The sequence below is a fragment of the Solea solea genome, chromosome 14, assembly GCF_958295425.1.
Source record: "Solea solea chromosome 14, fSolSol10.1, whole genome shotgun sequence".
NCBI lineage: Eukaryota > Metazoa > Chordata > Actinopteri > Pleuronectiformes > Soleidae > Solea > Solea solea.
Genome location: NC_081147.1, coordinates 20,007,864 through 20,028,910, shown reverse-complemented (window position 1 = coordinate 20,028,910; position 21,047 = coordinate 20,007,864). Strand labels below are relative to the sequence as shown.

Genomic DNA, 21,047 nt, shown 5'->3' with positions numbered 1-21,047 from the left:
AGAAGCAGGAGGGAGAGGAAGAAAAAAAGAGGAAAAGTTAAGTAATTCCATAATTGAGAGAAATAAAATTTTAACACAGGGAATAATGACAGATAATTAAATGAATGACATACAGAGGCAAACAGCAGATTTAACCAAAGTTTTTTTTTTAAAGTCTTGGTTCACGTTTATGTAAAAAGTAGATTTTTTTAAATGTTCTTGTCTGATTCTAGTGCAGAACCAATGAGGTGTTTGCAAAGAGAGCTTATAAATTCCTGGTTGAGGTCATTGTTTATGAGCGCGTACAGTGGTTTGGCTCATGTCCTGCTCTCTCTCTCTCTCTCTCTCTCTCTCCCTCTCCCTGACTTTGTCCTTTAAAGCTGCGACGCCTCGGCACATTTTACCTCTCAGAGCAAAGCCACCCGGTCAGACGCGTGAAAAGACCCTTCTCATCTGTGCAGAGGTGAGTCCAACCAAGCCGCAGCCGAGCTTCACTTGCACTGTCCTCAGAGAATAAGATAGCACATGTTTATTATAGGTCGACTTTGACTGATCCACTTTGTCTTTGGTTCATGTCTGTTCTGAACACTGCACTCACAACTGTTTGTCTGTACATTTACAATCAATGAATCTGTCTATTACATTTAGTAGTGAATGGACAACTGTAATACTGTTACTTTCACTGAACAAAGTCAACTTTACAAAGTAACCTTAATTGGTGACAGCAAATAAGAATTAAGTTCATTCAAACTAAAGTGAGTGAGTTGAATTTTAGTTTGAATGAACTCTTGAGATGAGTTTCCTTTAATAGCGACACCTTAAATGATTTCACATGATATGATAATGATTATTATTATAAAGACATTTAAGGTAAAAGACAAAGAAAAAAAAAAATACTGTGTGCATGTTTTTCTATGACATTTGTTCATGTTTGGGTTTCGTTTTAAGTTTTTAACTTTTCATTTCATGGATAAACCTTTGAAGTTTTTGTTTCTTCTGTTGTCCTTTGCTTTTTTTATACGCTACTAAAATGGTAAACGGTCTTTATTTACAGTAGATCACACTTTCCTAGTCTTTATGACTATAATCAAAGCTGCTTTCCACTATACTGTTTTGCCATTCACCCATTCAATCACGTTCACTCACTCACATATGAGGTTGACTTTAGATGACCCTGACTCGTGCACTTTGTTTGCCTTAGGTCACTGCATTGTAAAATATTTCTCTTGTACTTTTAAACAGTAAATCCATGTGTCTCAGTGGTAAAATTACAACTTTTCACTGTAAGTTCACAGTTCTGTCGTCCACTGAAAAAAGAAAACGGTTGACAAACTTAACAAAGTGACCTTAATTGGTGAAAATCCATTAAGTTCACTCATTTATTTAGCTTGAATTCACTCAATTTTCTGTAAAAAAAATAAAAACATAAAACAATGAGATTAGATGAGTTTCCTGTTACAGCCACACCTAAAATAATGTAACAGTAAAACAACAAAAAAACATGTTATTATATTGTTACGTCAAAGCCTGTAAAATGAAGAAATGTATATCATTAAGAAAATATAAGATCATTTATATGAATTTCTGGGGGGGGGGTTTCTGGTGTTTTGTTTTTAAAGTTTCAGTTTCTGCTGTTCTTTTTATTCACTTAACGTGCTCATGCATCAAATAAATCATTGATTATGATCCGAGTGCACAACAAAGGAAATATTAAACAAAAAAGAAAAGAAATGGCATCCGTGTCTGGGTAAATGATCTATACATATTTAGAATGTGGCCGTTGCGTCTTATATAAAGTTACAAAAGCCCCATGATTATTTATTATAGAAGTTTAAGATGTACAATGTTTCTGGGAGGTTCCATCACAATATAATACTCAATTGGACTTTGTAACATGTGAGAAGAAAAGTGCCATAAAGTTTATTTTTATTATGGTTATTGTTATATTATTGTGCCATTGTGTAGATAACTTTCTGACAACACAAGTGAACTTTGTTCAAGATTTCCTTTTGTCCTGCACTGTTCAGGTCCAATTGGACCGGGTCACAGTGACTGATTACTTAGACAGACCACCCCATAATATCTAAATGTGATCTGTACAATACAGTACAGTTCTCTCGCACAGCACTAATGAACAGCACCACCCACAGGTGTCATGTGAAACTGTTAAAAACATCCATCAGTTCGTTCGCCGTCTCCTCCCTTCAGGGTTTGGGAAGCTGCCAGACTAAACGCATGATGTCATGTAAGAGACGGGGAGATTACGGTCCTTTGCCTGGCACACTGGTCCACCGTGTGGCTGCAGTATGACTTCACCAGCTTTTAAACCCCCGTAAAAACTTTTTACTGAGTAATAAATATAGCCACTTTCATGTATGAATTCAAGGCTGCTTTTTTTTTTGCCGTACAGCAATTTACGAATCCCTTTGAAGACCATAATGTGTTTCTTAAGTAAGAGTGTTTTATTTTTCACATTTAAATCAGCACAAAAAAGCACCGTGGAGTTTATTTTATGCCAGTTTTCGGTGAAGCTGTTGTACAGTGCCAGTGGCAGTGAGGTCTCTTTGGTGCCTGTGCTGTAATTTGGTTGAAAAGACGGTTTCATCATTTATTTTATTCTTGCAAATAGAGCAGAGAGACAGAGAGGGTGTGTGTGTGGGCTGTGTGTAGATGAGGAGGAAACACACACACACACACACACACACACACACTCTTGCTCAGAAGTCCTATATAGGCAATGCTGCTTTTTTTTTCTGTGTGAGTGTGTGGATGAAACAGGATAAGTGGAGGCAATATCCTCTCTTGAGGATGATGATGAGCCGCTGGCTTTTCTACTGTCATCCTCGTTTCTTTTCTTCGCTCAGAGAAAAAGCCGCGGCTGAAAAGCACATGAATACTTTGCGTATAAGAAGAAGAAAAAGGACACAATCAAAAATTTAAATGAGAGAAAACTCTTTTCTACTATAAGAAATTATAGTAGAAAAGGAAGATTGTTTCTGATTTTATGCATTTTTGGAAAAGAGTTGATCCTTAAAGGTACAGAATGTGCCTTCTTTCTTTCTTTCTTTCATTTTTGTTCCTTTCATGGAAGTGTAGCGTACAATGAAGTACAATGCCAAACAAATCCATAATTACTTTTGTGACAACTTGAAGGAGCAGTGAGAAAAATATAATTCTTCTTCATGTCTGCCCCTAACTTCAACTCAAAGAATCTTAGATGGTCTGTCACTGATGGCCCTTTTCCACTATGGTCCCAGCTCGTCTCGCCTTGGCACGGCACGGAACAGGTTGGTTTCCACTACAAAAATAGCACCTACTCAACGTGGGCGGAGTCATCACTGCACGGCTGCATGAAACCGCGGTGACTTAATTTTACACTCCACACACACACACAAATGAGTGACTAGTGACTTTTAAAGCAGTTGTTTTCAGTGTAACTGAATCGTTCCTCCGTTAAATATTGAGATTTTAGACAGAGTAGAGTAACCCATGTTTTTTTAACTGATCATCATTTTTTTCTCTTAAATAAATATTTGTACAACGAAATTTTTCTGTTGATAATTCCAGGATGTTACTCCAACAACAGAAGTACACATTTGCTTTAAGGTGGTGCTTCGTTGTGTTGGAGAAACTCCAAAAACTCAACAATGTTTAGTTTGTTCTGTGTAACCTATGGTAAAAACGTGGAGGTTTAAAGTGACGGCCTCTGTAGAGTTAAAGTACTCTGCACTAATGAAAAACAACAATTTATACAATCAGGTGATTATATTTTCAGTTTCTACCAAATTAAAAGTAAATTCACTTAAATTGAGCACACTGGAAGTAATGGTACATTCAAAACGTTACTGTACCTCTGGAGTCCACTATCATTTAGGTTTTTTTTGCTGGCAAACTCAACTACAAGTCAAACTAAAACTAATTTTGTCAGTATAACAAAAATGTCCTGCAATAAAGCCATTATGAATCTAAAACAATTACGTTCCAGTGTTTATACACATGCAAAAGAAACATACATGCAAATGAGATAGGGTGTGAAAACTGCACTTATGCACGTCCAACAGCGTGTGTCTCTAAAATAAAACATTTGATTTACCGATTCACAGACGATAAAACACGATCAGGGCTTTAACTAATGTAATGATGCAAATAGAAAAATGGCCCTGTTCATTGTAAAATGGCAGATTGCAATTAGAGGCCTTTTATTATTGTAGTTTTTATATTGGAGCTCATTTAAATTATGCTCGGCCCATAAAGTGTCAGGATTAAGTTTATGTGATTTTAGAGGCCGATTATTCACAAAATAAATGAGTGTATGCACTTTTCTTTCGCTGCAGCTGGGAAAAAAAACAGTTATGTTTTATAGTTTGAGAACTGCGCACGCGCTCATTCGAACACAGAGAGCGGGAAACCGTAACAAGGACGTTAGTTATGTGACTGAGTCTGACTCTGTAAGTCTGGAGACAAACAAACAAGAACAAAAAAAACTCACGTGACACCGACGCTGGACTTTCAGCGATTTGTGACGGCTGGTGATGGACCTCGCTGAGATATTGAATCCACATGATGCTCTGGGTTGAGATGAGCTTGAGTCATGTGAAACCAGTGAGAGGTGAAGAGCTGCAGAGAGAGAGAGAGAGAAGGAGTTAGTACATGTTTTTCTATCCTTGTACAAGTGTTCAAACATATCTCTATGGGGACACTTAGGGTGAGGGACTTAGTTGTGATGGTTAAAGGAATACTTCACCAATTTCCATTTAGCTCTGTATAACTAGAACCCTACCAACCTCCGTTTCCCCTGAGTTGAGTAATATCTTCATTCTTTTCTTTGCTACGTGCCCACCAGTGACACTTGGTCCTGTTAGCTTAACTGTTAGCAAAGATGGCCGACACTGTTTACATGCTGGGAATGAGGTCCCGCCCCCCCCACGAGTGGGTCTAAAAAGTGTGGAATTAGCGCTGCAGTTTCAAGGCTCGGAGCAAGTGTCACTGGTGGGTACGTCACAAAAAAAAAGAATGAAGATATTTCTCGACTCAGGGGAAAAATACTCCCCCTAGTCTAGTAATACAAAGCTAAATGCTAATCTGTGAAGTATTCCTTTAAGGTTAGATTGAGGAGCTAGGGTTAGGATTAGGACAAGGTTAGAGTAAGTGTCCTAGTAATTAATGGAAGTTAACGCAATGTCCTCTTAAGTTATGGAAACCAGTGTGTGTGTGTGTGTGTGTGTGTGTGTATAAACTCTGACCTTCCCGGGGACGCTGATCCTCTTGGGGATCAGCGTCTGGTCCCAATGAAGCAGATCTTCTTGTCTGAGCCTCTGGTTTAAGAACAATTAGAATTGTGCTTAGGTTATGTTTAAGGGTTAGTCATTAAATGTTTATAACTAAATATTTTTTGAATTGTCAACACTGACTTCACCGAATGCACACACGCTACTGTACAGAGAAAAGCAGCGGTTTGACATCACAACACAAAGGAGTTTGTAATCCACTGCTGCCTCCATCAGCGTGTTCAAATGTGTTATAATGTGATATTTGGTGTATTAAATGCTGTGTTTGGATTAAGCAGTTAGAAACTTTGGTTTCCAGCCACAAAAGGCTGTGTAATGGCAAACATAATGTCAAGAAGTGTCTTTATATATATTTTATATAATATTTTTGTCCCCACTGGCAGCTAGGGCAGTACTGAAATGTATATCTAGACTTCAGCACAGAGTGAAATTTCAAAATAAAACAGGAAACCACAAGACAACATTGAAACAAGACAACAACTAAACACAACCAGCTTTCCTGGTCCTGATACAGATCTCTTTCAATGTTGCATGCTTATTGGCTCACGCACAGATGAGATGTACATATCCCTTAAAGGTTAGGGATAGGGTTTTCCAAATGAATAAAAGCCAATGCAGCGTCCTAACAAGAATAGCTGTGCAAAACTGTGTGTGTGTGTGTTGGCAACACCTCTCTCCAAGTCACATCCTTTAAACAGGAGTGTTGCTGTGTTGATGGATCTCTTGTCATGATGGCCTTTTCCTCCACAGATATTTGACCTCAGAGTGTCTGGGTCTCACTGCTCACTGACCTTATGCCTGTGACCTAACACAACCCTGTGTGTGTGTGTGTGTGTGTGTGTCTTTTTCTGTGTGTGTGTGTGGCTGATGATGAGTCATTGTTTCCTCAGTCAGGAGGAGATATGGTTCCGTCTGTAGCTGGTCTGTTCTCCCTCTAACTCGATTTGGAGAACAGAGGAGGAAAGGAGGAGACACATGGACGTCCAGGTCATACTGAGAGACAAAGTCCCATTTGTGGCAGGACAGATATCTGTAGTTCAGTGTATCCAAAATGAAACTTTCAGATATCCAAAACATTATTTTTCCTAAGACAAAATAATGTGAGAGTTAATTATTACAGATACATTTAATTCACTCGCAGATATCTGGACTATCTATAATTCCAGATTTAAGTCTGACCAGTCATGATTTCATGGAAATTAAAGTCTTTAAGTGGAATTATTTCTTATCAAGTTTAAATACTAGATATCTCAAACTGGGATTAATGATATTTACAATTATATATACACAAGTACATCTGTAATGACAAACCTCGACAAATGACCCACTTTCATGGAAACGGTTACGTCAGCTGTCCATGCAGGAAGGATGAGTTTGTGGATATCTAAAATGACAAATGTGAACAGGATGAATGGGGTTGTGGATGTTAATTTAACATTTTTATTTAGACTATAGGAGGAACTGAGTGAAAGAAAAACTGGTAATCCGGACACAAACACACAAACAAAAGAAAGTGTGGCTGCTTGTTTCTCTCATACGTTCAGGAAGCACGGGTCACTTTCCCCCGCTGTGCTGCCAAACTTCATATCTGCCATGTGAACATCACATACCAAACACTTTGTGGCATGTGTCACATGTCATGAGGAGTTTAAAAGCTTACACCAGATCACCAGGTCTATTGCTGCCTGTTCAAGTGCTATTTAAAAGCATTTATCCTCCACTTTTCTCTGAAAATATACATAAAAAAGACTAAATAGACCAGAGGATCAGGAGTTATCTATGTGTTTTGTGTTTATTTTTAACCAGGGTGGGAGTGACTGCAGCACACGCTGTGTGAGGCCAGGTGTACGTTATGCAAACACTGTGAGAAAGTGAAAACGGGAGCGAATAAGCAAACAACTCCTGTTGTAATAGGTTTGTTTTTCCCCCACTGGACTGAATTAGATAATGACTTTTCATGGCCAAGTCTTTCTTGATTTTATCATTTGACTACTCTAGTTTTGGCGGGCTTCGTATGAAACGAAAACAAAAGCAGGAAACGTTGGCCGATAGAGGGAAGCAAAGGTGAAATGTTGCATTCAATTTCGCTGTAAGACACGGACCTCGTTATGGCATAGACCGATAATACGAAAAAATGTAGCTTGTTTGCTGAAATTGAATTCTTGTCGACCTTTTCTGTTGACAATGTTTCTTTTTTTTTATTCATTTGTACAAAGCCAGGAATAACAAATGACCACATAATACAATTAGACACACTAAATATTTTTATGGGATGAGAGAAAAATGTGTGTTGAGTTTTTCAATATGTTTTTTTAGCATAAATTGGTGCACGGAAATCTGATCCTGTTAAATCTTATTTCTATTAAACCTTTGACTGAGAAAGAGTCACGACCAGTGATTTGAAATGGTAGTGTTGGTTCAGAGATGAAAAGATCTGATACAAGAAAAAAGAAAAAAGCTCAGTGTGCAGGTAGAAAGGCTACACATAAACCAGAGACTGTTGTTGAGTGTGGCTCGCAGCACTGGAGACAAGGAAACAGGTGTTTTTACTTGAATAAGAGCACAGAAAAACAAGAAAGGCTGTGGTTTTATTGACCATAAAATAAAATAAAAACCCAATGAAACAGAAGAGGAAAGCAAATGTCCTGAGAAACCAACCAAAGTATAAACAAATTCAGAAGAATTTAACACATTATCGCTACAGACCCAGAGTGGCTTCTTATATATATACACACGCCTTCTAAGCTCTGCCCTAATTGGACCGGACCATTGCATGAGGTAAAGGTAGGTGAACTAAAACAGACAATATGTTCTCAGTATTACTCAGTGAAGTCAATATTATGTAAATGTTAAATTATACGATGAAAATGAAAAACATGATTTCACTCACACACACACACACACACACACACGTATCGGCCTCTGGGCTCAGCTAAGCGGCCACAGGTGGAAGCCGGATTGCTGCAGGTGAAAACCTTTGGTCACGGTAGAATTTTTTGAGGCATCTGTTGCCAGAAAGGGAATTTCAATAATGATTGTTCTGTTTATTCATTAGTCCACCACGTAGCGTTTTGTTCCCAATGCTTTACAACAGGCACTTTAAATCTACATCTGGAGTAGATACATGAGGTTTACACCAACATGAACTGTGAAATAGTTCATCTACAGAGGCCTTGTGTTTATGTCACAGGGACACATAATGGAGACACATAATGGAATCTAATCAAAATTCTAAATATTATATTTTCCAGTTCCAGATACCTGTGGCTAAATGTTCTGTGTTCTGTGCCAAAGGGAAACATTGGCGGCGCTTGTTGTTCATAGGTTATTATGCTATTATTTGACTGGTCCGGCCCACTTGAGATCAAATTGCACTGTATGTGGCCCCTGAATTTAAAATGACACCCTGATTTAGAGTGTCCAGTTTAATCCAGCCTAATCCCCATGGGAGAACCCGGAGAAAAGCCCTGCACACACGGGGAGAGTGTCACACTGACGCTTTAAATGAATATTTGAACATGTAGTCATTAAAATACCACATACAGACCCGTATGCAAAATAATATTAATATCAAAAGAGACGTATTATTAGATTTTAGAGGTTTGACCTCAAATTGATTTCATTGTCTCATCTTGTCGTATGACAAACGGAACAAATGTCTCCATCTGTTGTGGAGGCTTCTGCAGGTGGGCAGTCCTGGCTGGCGCCGTTCAGATTATCGCTTGACAGATTATTAAATGAGACAGACGTTGTGTTCCGTGGTCACGGGCCAAATCAAATCTGTAATTACACACAGATGACTTTTAAATGACAGACACACATACACACAGCCCGGCTCACTTGTGTTGGGTATATTTTATATGAAGATGGTCCTTTAATGAAGTTAAGAGGCAAGTTTTCCTTTGAATGGGAAAGTTTTGTGATTCCCAAGGTCAGTGAGTTTATCGTGAGTCTAATCCATCGATTGATCTCCTGTCTGAGTTTGTCTTTTCAGGCTCTTCGTCTCCTCTCTGTCCTATTTCTCTGTTTAAACCCCGTCTCACACTAACGGCCAAAATCAATCAGACAGAAGTGTCGAGCCACATTTGCTGGACTGCATGAGAAGAAAATGGCAATGACGATTATGCTACTTTTGTGTTTTGTATTATTTATCTATATTATAACACTTTTTTCATCTCTGCAGCTCCCCTCAGCAGCTTTTTGAGCCCATTTGTTTTGATTTTTATTGCCTGGATCATTATTGTTTCCCATTGTTTTCCATTGGCTCATCGTCAGTTGCAGGACGCACATGTTTGTGGTGAAACAGCCCTTTAAAAAGTCAGCATGCTTTTCCTGCCCAGCGCCAAACGGCAGACAGAGGCAATTAGCAACATTTTTGTGGAACAACCTACCTCTTTATGTAAGAGCCTCGACCAATTTCACACTTTATATTAAGGAACACATATTCACCATTAACTAAGTGCTTACTAGCGTGCATAAGTAGCATAGTAGCCCTTTATTAGTAATTATTTAGCACACATTAACACCTTATTCTACCTCTATTACGACATGAATTTAGATTTTTCCTGGTTAGGGTGATAATACGTGCTTAATAATGACTAATAAAGGGCTAGTATGCTACTTATATGAATGTGTTCCTTAATATAAAGTTGTTACAAAGGTACCTTGGTTTTATTATGGTACATGCACAGCTTATTTTAAAATTACTTCTATATATCATAGCATATACTGTATGTTTCTACTGTATTTAATTTTGGATTATTAGTGCAGCATTTGGGTGATTAGCCGTTTTGTTCTAGTTTGTGGAATAATCTGAATAATCGCCAAGCAATGTTACATGGCTACAGTCAATTATGTGCAGAATCATCCATTTACGCGTCATCACGCATCTTAAAGAAATAGATTTTTAACAGCCCTAAAGTGGCAATGAATGGATGATAATGTTGCTCCATAATTACAAGTTGAATCAGGTCAGAATGCATCTTCACTTTGATGACATATTCAATTATTAGGATTTGAAAGCTCTAATGAAGCACTTTCCCGTTATGACCCAGTAAACTTCAGAGTTTATAAAGACATATTCTTTCATATTTTGTTTGTATTGTCACCGCCCCGCCCCTCATTCTAAGTTAAGGCTCAACACTGTTGCTTGTGACATGAGATGTCTATACAGTAGATGTATATAAACACTAGTGAAGGTATGCAAAGAGACAGAATACTGTACTTACACAACACTTCGTCTCTGCTCAGCTCACTCACTCATGTCCAGTTGCTCCTGCTGTGTGTGAGTCATCCCTCTGAGTTAAGTGATCCAGCGTGTCATCTGTAGATGTTCCGAACACTTACACGACCTTTGTGTGTCGGAGCAGAGGGAGTATTTGTTGTCCGCCGTGTCTATCTTTAAAGAAAAAAAAAAAAAAAAGAAGAAAAATCACAGTAGGGTTTCTGTGTTTTCTTTTTTAACCTATGATGTTACGGCAGTGGAATTCAATCATGTATCCCCCCCCATTCTCCTCTTTAATGCATACCCTAAAAAGGAGCGCAGGGGCCGAAGGTTGGATTTGGCCACGGGGGTCGGGGGGGTAGGTGTGTCACAGTGGGGGTATATACAGACCCCCATAACTTAACCAGGTCTGTGGGTTTGACCTTCTGTGGATGCTACGGTCTCCTCCTGTCCTTGTGTAGCCTCTTCTCTTCTTCTCCATCGTCTTTTCCGTCCACGACTGGAAGCAAACATGACTTTCTACAGACAATCAGGTAAAGATGAGACAAGACGGTGGCAGATTAGGATGATAATTAAGATGTAATCAGGTGCAAAAACGTAAACTGTAAAGTATAGTATCTGCATTTGGAAAGCTTTACTTAGTACTCGACTGACTTAGTTCTTAGTAAAACAGCATATTTATACCTTTCCATTCAGATAAAAGATCATTTAACTGTGCGATTTGTCAGCTGACATTCATTTTAATGATGGGAATCATTTGGGATGTAATGAATTTGAGTATTTAAATGCAAAAGTTCTTTTTGGGCTTGTGTTTTCAGTGGCTTCTTGTGAGATTTTTAAAGAGTTGGGAAAGGATTTGTATTCATATGTTGCACAAATCTGTAGGCAGAAATCTGTATTTACTGAAAAATGTCTCCTATCATCTCTCATTTATTGATGCTGGAAGGCGAAAAGAACAGATTCTCTTCTGTTTCAGAATAACATTATACAGATGACAGCATACATAAAAAAAAATATTTTTCTTATGATATGATGTAATTTGTGCGAGGCCTTGCGCTCAGAGCGTCAGAGAACACAGAGTTTAAAAACATGTGGCGGTCCATTTGGCTGACACTCTACTCCGCATCATTCTGTCTTTAATCCGCTCTATCCAGCCTCTGACTCACGTCTCACTCTGACCTTTCCTCCCAAAGAGGACTCGCCCCCAAAGGGACCAGAGTGGTACAATCCTCTCCCTCCACAGCTGATCGTCTGAAAATACCACGACTGCTTGACGGGGAGCAGCTGTTGCACTTTTGTCTGTAACAAAAGATTAAAGTACTAGACTCATGTCAACAACTGGAGCCACAATAGCTGCATAGTTCCCGTCGTCGTCACTCTGCATTCCTCGGGGGATCAGTGTGCACCTGAAATAGAGACTCTAAATAAACCTCAAATAGATGGAAGATTGAGTATGGCAGGATTAATTGTTATTGAAGTGAATCCGTCTCACTGGATGATCTTTGGCTTTGAAATCAAAACCTTAAATTTCAAATACAGAACATTTACACGTTTAACCCTTTAACACCGAGCGTATCGCAGATGAAGTTGCAGGTCAGACGCACCAGGAGAGCATGGGGGAAAAACACTCACCTGTACATAGTTTTCATTTTTGGCCTGTTTTTGGACATTGAGACAAAGACTCGATCAAATGTTATTTTAATCATGTTCATCATACTGTTCAAATTTCAAATTTAACACACAAAATCTGGTGTTCGTGTACAACTACAGTGTTTTATTAAATAAAACTTTTAAATTGTTTTTAACATGCAGTAAATTGTTATTCTGTAAAGTATTGGACAAAAGCACTTACTTGCAGGACATTTTCTGGTTCTAAAATACAGGAAATATTCAAAGTGCTCAAATTTGATGAGCCAAATTCAATCCCAAAGTTCTTTTAAAAAAAGACCCTCAAATATTTAAAATCAGGTGGAATCTGAATCTTTGAATCTGAATTGAGAGACTGAATTTGACTGAGCATTGAAAGTGAACATGGAGTATTTCAATTTTGAAGGCGTACATGATTATAAAGTGTGGAGGCACAGATTTACTTCCATACTTGTTGACTGGGTGGCTTCTGTTTGTTTCAGTGCCATTAAATGGCGCGGTGTTGGCAGAGAGTGGTGAGTCCCGGGGCTCAGTCCAGTCTTTATTCTTGCTGCACAGCTGCTGATAATTCTCCTCCTTAAAAAAAAACACTCTCTCACATCCACACACACACACACACACGTTGGAAAGCCCATATCTTTCACATGGCCGTGTAGCTCATCCCACTTAAATAGCTGCTGTAACCTTTGGTAAATATTTTCCCCTGTCCCCATGGTTACGCAGACAAAATGTCATTCCACCCATTGTTCCCCTCCGTCGTCCTGACTGGATTAAAATGATTAGCGTCGCACCGGGAGAAATCACTTTTTGCTGGAGTTCAGCTGCTCTCCCTGACATCCTGTGATGTAGATAATGCTCAACCATGTTCACACACAGCTGTTCCAGGAAACAGCTCCCGGTGGACGCTGGCTGTGGTCGAAACACTGGAATGTTGATGAATGGAGGAGTGGAGGCAACTCGGAGCTCAAACTTAGGGCCAATAAAGTGACCTGACTAAAATGCAGGCAGAGGAGAGGGAGAGAGAGAGTGTGTGTGTGTGTGTGTGGGGGTCAGACTCAGTGAGGGAGGTCGTCCAGGTGGGAGGGGGTTTGGAGAGAATGAGCCAGACGGTCTAAAAATATGAGCTAAGCCTCCCAGAGAGAGCATGATAAAAGTCTGGAGGCCAGCAGACAATAAACAGACCACTGTGGGCTACTTTTTTACATCATACTCCTCATCAGAGTGGTATGCTGCTGCTGCTGCTGCTAGAGCTTTATGTCACTGTGTATTCATGGGAAAATAGAGACAAAAATATGCTCTAATTTTGCATTTTAAGATGCAGACGTCACATTTGTTTACAGGGATGGGTCAAAATCAAACCTTCATCGCCTTCAATGTCGTTTGGAACACATTTACTTTAGTCTTCACAAATCATTGTTCAGTACTTAATTAATTCACCTAATTTTCTAATACAACATTTTTTTGTCCTGTTTACATCTAATTACTTACTAACAAGTTCATACAGTGACCTACAAATATCCGCTTATTTCCATTGTTTCATCCGTTTAAAAATGTGCTTTCCTATGTTACCAGAAATTGCTTATGTTTTCAATAATGCTGTTATTATAAGGTTGTAAGTTGTATGTGAGTGTGTGTGTTATTTTGTTTGTTTGTTTGCTATTTTTGTTGTTTATTCTCTGGTAAAATCTTTAGTCTTCCGTCTGTTTTTGTAGTTATTTGTTTGTTTTGTAATTGTTGTGTTAATTTTTTTATATATATATATATCGTGTAGTTTTGCACGTGAACTTGAAAAAAGAAAATGTTGACACACTCAAAAAAAGGGAGACTTAAATTGGAAAAAAAAAAAAAACCTTAATGAATTAAGTTAAATACTTTGAACAAACTAAAATTCACAGGGATGGTACACACTGTAGTATTTCCTTTTTTCAGTGTGTGTTGAAAATGACACGATGCATCTCAAGGTGTTTGTCCTAATAAACAAATAAATAAATAAAAATATAGAAACATCGCTGTATGTACTGTTCACCAAACCCTACTCTAAACTTATTTGGGATTTAAGCTCTGGCTAAAAAAAGAAAGAGGCAACACTGACCCCGTGTGGCGACTAATGTGATGTGACATTACAAAATAAAGAGAGGCCACAGACTCAGTGCTCACAGACTCTCCTCTCCTGTGTCTCCACAGGCCCCAAGAGCTACATGACGTCCACCATGACCGACCGCTTCGACTGCTACTACTGCCGTGACAACCTGCACGGGAAGAAGTACGTGAAGAAGGACGAGAAGCACATTTGCCCCAAGTGCTTCGACAAGCTCTGCGCCAACACCTGTGCAGAGTGCAAGCGCCCCATCGGTGCTGATGCCAAGGTGACAAGTGTGTGAGTTGGATGGATGAGTGAGTGCAGGAGGACAACAAAAGAAAACATCATGTATCTGACCACACTTTCAATCATTTGAACATCAGAGGGTCCGATCTGGCCTGCAGGATGAATTTGTTGTTGTTTTAAAATACTCTATTGTTCAGTCCCAGATAGCAGTGACTACATGTGCTGTGCCTTTGTTGATCCACTGTGATCTTTAAGTTGTAAATGGTTAACTTAGGCATAATATTGTTGAAATTGCACCTTTTTTTCCTCAAGAAATTTCAGGTTGTTCACAACATGCTTTGTAAATGTAAAAGAAATTTGCACTAAAATGAGTTTGGGTTTAAAGTCCTTGCTTTGTGCACTTGGACACAGTCATGTTGAAAAAAACTCAAACTGTTGACATAGATAACGGTTTAAGATAGAAACTCCTTAATTCAATATACTTAAAGGTGTGGCCAAATACTTTTTGTCCATATTGGGTTATATCCAGAATCATCACAAAATGGGGAGGTTGGGGGTAATGGCTGCCATACAGTTTCAAAAATATGTCCCTGTCCATATTTCTTAAGAGTCAGTCTTGCTAACATCAAGCATTCTGCTTCTTCGTCCAAAAAACGTCAAAAAGTTAGGAGCTGATACACTTTTCCAAAGGAATTCCAAACTATTATTAGGGCTATTATGTTTTTCTTGTTAAAAAGTAGACTTAAATTACTGGTTTCATAAATCAAAATACACCTGCAATACCGAGTAAGTATAAAAACAAATATATGAGACCCTTTTGAACCATGAATAATAAAAAAACACTAAGACAATACAATGAGAGCATATTTTCATGTTATAGCTGCAGTCTGTGCTTCCAAACTACTCTCACTACTACTGTTCATCACTCAGTCAAAATGTGTGTGTGTTTAAAAAACATACAAACAAACATTATTATGACCAATAGGCCTTAAATACTTCCTACTTAATTTCCACCATCCTTCATGGCTCACCACATCCCATTTCGCCTCTTGCAATTCCTGCCACATGGGCCCGTTCTGCAGCCGTGGCCTCGAGCCTCAATCTACATGACGAGTAAACAAACTCCACTTGAATTGAATTCTGCACGAGGCGGCCTCTGCTCACCCCCTGCTCCCTCCCTCCCCTCTGCATCCAGGAGCTGCATCACAAGAACCGTCACTGGCACGAGGACTGTTTCCGCTGCACCAAGTGCTACAAGCCGCTGGCCAGCGAGCCGTTCAGCGCACGCGACGATGGCAAGATAATGTGTGGCAAGTGTGGGGCTCGTGAAGACGGCAACCGGTGCCAGGGCTGCTATAAAGTGGTCATGCCAGGTGAGTACAAGTGTGATACTTCTGTTTTTAACCTGCTCCATTTAAATAGATACAAGAATTAGACTTAATGGAAAAAAACAACCAGATTTTAACGAAAATACAGTATGAAAGAAAATTTCAACTAGCAGCTTAGCTGAGATTTTGCAGGATGTGAGCACCTGCAGATAACTTTGATGAGTTCATATAGTTGCAAATACTTTGATTAACCCATTTTTTTCCCCCACTTGGTCAAATGAAGACCAGGATGCTGCTGTGTTTGTTTAATTCGACCAAATTTGACCAGTTTTTTTTCCAGATCTTTTACTCTTTTTTTGAAACATGACAGAAACACAGTAAAGACCAGTGAAAGGCCTTTATTTTCTTTGGAGGAAGTGGCTTTGACGTTGACTTTTTGTCTATTTTATTTTTTTCCTCTGTTGTGGGAATGAGACATATCTCAGATCCACTGTCTGATGATCAAATAACACATTTATCTCTGGAAATTAGTCAAAAAAACAATGTATATTGTGGGTGAAGTGACACTTTAAAGCTGCAGCTTTAGTGAAGAAAAAGAGTCACAAGAGAGTTTAAGTTTACTCTTTTCCTTCTGCTTTTTTGTACATGTTTTGTACGAATCAGTGTGTAAATCCCAGTGCAAACTTTATTCAGACCCAAAGACAAGATATTAAACATAAATGAGTGTTTGAAGTCAAGGTGCACTCTAAAGCAGTGTTTTCCAACATGTACAATGTACACAAAGGTGTACATTACCATGACCTCTCAGTTAATTATTATTATTTTTTTTTAAATGTTGTTATTATTTTGTGTTTTTAGGATCCAAGAACGTGGAGTACAAGAACAAGGTGTGGCACGAGGAGTGCTTCACCTGCTTCGAGTGCAAGCAGCCAATCGGCACGCAGAGTTTCCTCACCAAGGGCGAGGACATCTTCTGCGCCCCCTGCCATGACAAGAAGTTTGCCAAGAAGTGCTTTCATTGCAAGCAGGTACAAGCACCGACTGTATCACAATCACCATGTGTCTATGTCATTACTGTACGGTATAGTTTCCTGCAAGAGGTTTGTTTTTTTTACAATTGTTTGAGATCATAATTAAAGTATCTCTCTGTAAATTCTCTATAAAGCCAATCACCTCTGGAGGGATCAGCTACCAGGACCAACCCTGGCACTCCGAGTGCTTCGTGTGCCGCACCTGCAAAAAATCTCTGTCCGGCGTTCGCTTCACTTCCCACGAGAACAGCGTCTACTGCGTGGACTGTTACAAGACTGATGTGGCCAAGAAGTGCCACGGCTGCAAGAACCCCATCACAGGTCAGCATGGATCCAAAGTATTTTTGTGTGTGTGTGTGTGTGTTTTTCTTCTGGTTGTGATCTCTGACAGAATATAATCTGACAGTTTATAATATGCTAATTTATGACTCAGTGAGACTAGGATTCAGTGCAGATATAAGACGTTACGGATGATGAGCTGGGAGTACAGTTGATTTAATGTTGTAAAATAATAGTTGTAGTTTGTTTTAGTAGTTTAAAATGAATTTGAACCTTTTATTTTAGGTTTATAATTTGTGAATTGTTTGCACAAATTTTTTTACAGTCATTTTAGCATACAGACACAAGTTTGTTTGAAATGGAGTTTTTCTGTCAAGAAAATTCTTATTGTACTTAAAGATTTGCTTTTTAAAAAGTTGCCCCCAAAGAAATCACAGTATACTGATGACAGCATCACATCAGACCAGTCTGTGCTGAATGGCAGAGGACAAGAACATCCTGGATAAATTAGTGTTTGGATGCATCACCTGTTACGTGACAGAATCACCGCCTGCCTGTTGCCGGCCGGCCAACTGACGGACGGACGTCCTGTCCTCTCTGTCTCCGCAGGGTTCGGCCATGGAACCAACGTGGTGAACTACGAGAGCTTCTCCTGGCACGAGTACTGCTTCAACTGCAAGAAGTGCAGCCTCTCGCTGGCCAACAAGCGCTTCATGCTCACTGGAGATCATATCTACTGCCCCGACTGTGCCAAGAAGCTGTAAAAGCAGACAAGCAGATCAGTGGAATAATACCAAAATTGACTTCTCTCATGAAATGATCATTTTTGCAGTAAAACAAACAGCAAAATAACAGTTTCTGAATTTGCATAGAAATGTCATAACAGTCAATTTTGGTGATATACAATGACATATTAGGGGTTAACTTCAACCCAATATGCACTTGCTTTATCATGTATCTACTCATACATAACTGCGACTCAGTTTTAGTGACTTGTTGGGCTCTGACATGGCAACATTTTGTTTGTGCGATGAGATTAGCGCGATAATCTGATCTGCCGCGTGAGACAGGAAGCCTTTTTCGGTGCCTTACTGGAATGTTTCAGAGAATAAACATGCTTTTTAACACGCATATTACAGCTCCTCGTGCATACCAGCTTCCATTAACCCGTTACATACCTGAGTAGTTGCCATTTTTTGGCTGCTCGTGTACTCCTGATTTCTGTTTGAAGTTGAGTGTAAAACAAGAATTAAAAAAAGAGAAATTAAAGACGTGACAAATGAATATTTTTGCCAAGACTTTATTGGTGTAACAGTTTTGTAACAATTCAGTACACTTTAGTTATATTTACAATACAAATTTCATTTATGGACAGGGCATTGTTAAGCTTTGTAAATATATCAGTGAAATATTTATATTCACACAGTTGCCCTGGTTGGGTGGACTGATTGTCGAGGCTGAGGTAAAGACAAACTTTTCTTTTTTTTTTTTACCTGTGATATTATAAAAGGTCTAAATCTCAATCTAAGGCACCTTCCTATCCTATAGTTAAAGATGATGTTGAGGACAGAAGACAGTCAGCTCTGTGCTCCAGTCCTCAAACATGCAGCAGGACCTGGATAAGATACAGTATATGTTCAAGCAGCAGCTACAACAGCCCCCCCAACAGGTGCTACTCGTAAGTGGAAAGATGAGTGGGAAAGCTTTGATACAGAGTTTGGCTTCAGGCAAGTTTTTGGGTTATGAGTGAACGTTTTTAAAAACATCCGAGACAAGCGATGTTTCCTCCTCGAGGTCTGTGCAGTAAAGCTACAAATCAGTAACAATTCTTAAAACATCGCAAGTATTTTCTAAACAATGCAAAGAGTCTTCCAGAAAGAATAATGTGTAGAAGCTAAAACGCGGGGCATCTTTGAGGGACACAGTGGATGGTTTTACGGAGTCTGTTACATTCTTTGAGCTCATTAATTACAAAGCTAAGCACTAAAAACTCCTACGATTTATGTACAGAGAGACTTTAGTCAGCAGAGAACAAGGCAAAACGAAAAATTAAAATCCATTTAACCCACGGGGAACTTTAAGATTTCAACAGAGTTCATTGAAGAAAGCAACATAAACGTCTGCCTCGTGTCACGCCATGTTCAGTGGATGTGCCTTGTCTTGTGCTACAAAGGAAAAATGATTCCAAACTAAGCAGACATGCCCACTTCCTTTGACATTAGACTCACTGCGAGACACAGACACGACCCAGAAATTTCACAGAGAGACGTTCCGGCTTATCATCACAATGTAAACGACGCGTGTAGTCCTTTTGTGACGCGACACCAGACTCGAAACTATACACACACACAGAATCACACGCATTATGAGAAGCATAAGAGTGGGTCCCCACTTGGTCCCTTGTTTTGCAGAGCTACTGTGGAAGTGGGCTGCCTGACCTGACTAACCTGACTACCCTCACTGGGCTCGTGTCAAAAAAACAGAAACTTCAACTTGGAGCGGACAAACGACGAGACTTCAATTATCAACATCCTGACCCACTGAAAACATGGCTTCGTTTGCCTAATACTGATATATATATATATACACACACAATACAATAACACTTAAATATATGTAGAAATTTATTTTTTTATATATAAACAAACCGCCAAATTCCATATAAAAAATAATTGAAATGTATTTTTTTGTCAGATGCAGCAGCAGCTAGTGTGGTAGGAATCTTACACGGAGGTTAATGGGAGAGAAATGAATGATGAAGCCACACAGACAGAAGGATGGATGTGAACACTCAAAGAGTCTGCTGTAAATTATAACGACGTTAGTAAACATATATTAAAACCTAAATCAACCACGAGATCCTCACTCAACCGACAGCTGAAACTTTAAGGAACTGCTTTTAAATTCAACACTTGTAACTGTTTCTAATTACCAGCTATGAACCCGAGTGCCTCTACAGGCCATCACATGAAGCACAGGGAGGGAAATGATAAAGATTTAAAGATGAGAGTGAAAGGCATGAAAGAAAATAAGGGTGAAAAGACAGAGATCTGAGAAGTGTCACGTGCAGCGTGAAAATAAAATCCACTTCCAACTTAAAGCTCTTCCTGGGAGACTGCTTCACTGTGCGTGTATGAGCTTTAGCACAAAACTATTTAGGTTATTCACACTTTGAATGAGCAAGTTGGGAGAAAAAAAAATGTTAAGGCCATATTGCTAGATGCTGCGAACAACAGCCGGTCAAGTAAATTTTAGGTGAATCACATGCAAATGTTGGGATGCCCTCACCCACAACAGCACAGAATGTACTAATGTTCCTTCCATTACTCACAATATTTATCTCATATTCAGTTCACACGGTATAATGAACATGGGTCGTGGAATATTCTCAGACGAGAGGAGAAAAAGGAAAAAAAAAACTTTCACAGATAATAATTACAATAACAAGAAAAAAGCCAAAATTAATAAATTACAACAGCGCACCCCTGACAAACACAAAGCTCTTAAAAAACATCAACATTGGACACAACATAGAGAGAGAAGAAAAACATCTGGAAAAGAACTAAAGACAAGTGGAAGAGGACAGAGACCTGACGCAATCATGTTTAAGGAATATATGGAATTTCCCTGAAGAATCATGTTTTTTGAACATATAATTTCAATATATATGTTTCCTCATGATGTAGGGTGCAAACGCAGCACTCGGGGTGCCCTTTCCGCTTCACCTAGTGCGCCTCCCACTGGAAGAGGAGGGTGACAAAGAGAAGGAAGCTGGTAGATGACTTTTTTTTTAAAAAAACAAAAACAAAAAAACAACTCAGCCAGATAGGAAGTTTAGGAGTGCAACAGTGAGAGGCTTCTCAGCGACAGCTGCGGCATCAAATCTCTGCACGGACACAGGAAAATAACAGTTACCATTTATCTTAAAGTTACAGATTCCCATTA

At 39.1% G+C, this 21,047-nt stretch overlaps 2 protein-coding genes and 1 long non-coding RNA gene across 20 annotated transcripts in view; 1 reads left to right on the top strand and 2 right to left on the bottom strand.

Moving 5' to 3' along the window:
* LOC131472610 (uncharacterized) overlaps window positions 1–547 on the bottom strand; it is a 5,480-nt gene extending 4,933 nt beyond the window's left edge. The window contains exon 1 of the long non-coding RNA XR_009242108.1: window positions 384–547. This is a non-coding gene — a long non-coding RNA (uncharacterized LOC131472610). The remainder of the gene's footprint in view (window positions 1–383) is intronic.
* Window positions 311–18,386, top strand: fhl1a (four and a half LIM domains 1a). Of its 2 annotated transcripts, none has more exons than XM_058649970.1 (6): window positions 311–442; window positions 14,323–14,504; window positions 15,660–15,837; window positions 16,651–16,820; window positions 16,958–17,144; window positions 17,712–18,386. In XM_058649970.1, exons 2-6 carry the CDS (start codon window positions 14,337–14,339, stop codon window positions 17,864–17,866), a joined length of 858 nt encoding a protein of 285 aa, XP_058505953.1. In that variant the 5' UTR covers window positions 311–442; window positions 14,323–14,336; the 3' UTR covers window positions 17,867–18,386. The 2 variants fall into 2 exon arrangements, with proteins under 2 accessions (XP_058505953.1, XP_058505952.1); XM_058649969.1 differs by lacking the exon at window positions 311–442 and adding an exon at window positions 10,898–11,024.
* The window catches only part of map7d3 (MAP7 domain containing 3), a 25,218-nt gene continuing 22,557 nt past the window's right edge, over window positions 18,387–21,047 (bottom strand). For all 17 annotated transcript variants that reach the window (XM_058649960.1, XM_058649949.1, XM_058649950.1 and 14 more), the window contains one exon: window positions 18,387–20,988. In XM_058649960.1, coding sequence (XP_058505943.1) covers window positions 20,981–20,988 — 8 coding nt within the window. In that variant the 3' untranslated portion in view covers window positions 18,387–20,980. The remainder of the gene's footprint in view (window positions 20,989–21,047) is intronic.

What these genes read in the sequence shown, in the direction of transcription:
- fhl1a (XM_058649969.1), top strand. Translation starts at nt 11,003, where the DNA reads ATGACTTTCTACAGACAATCAG. An exon ending in CCATCGGTGCTGATGCCAAG is followed by an intron (nt 14,505 to 15,659) that starts GTGACAAGTGTG and finishes CTCTGCATCCAG; the next exon opens with GAGCTGCATCACAAGAACCG. An exon ending in AGTGCTTTCATTGCAAGCAG is followed by an intron (nt 16,821 to 16,957) that starts GTACAAGCACCG and finishes TTCTCTATAAAG; the next exon opens with CCAATCACCTCTGGAGGGAT.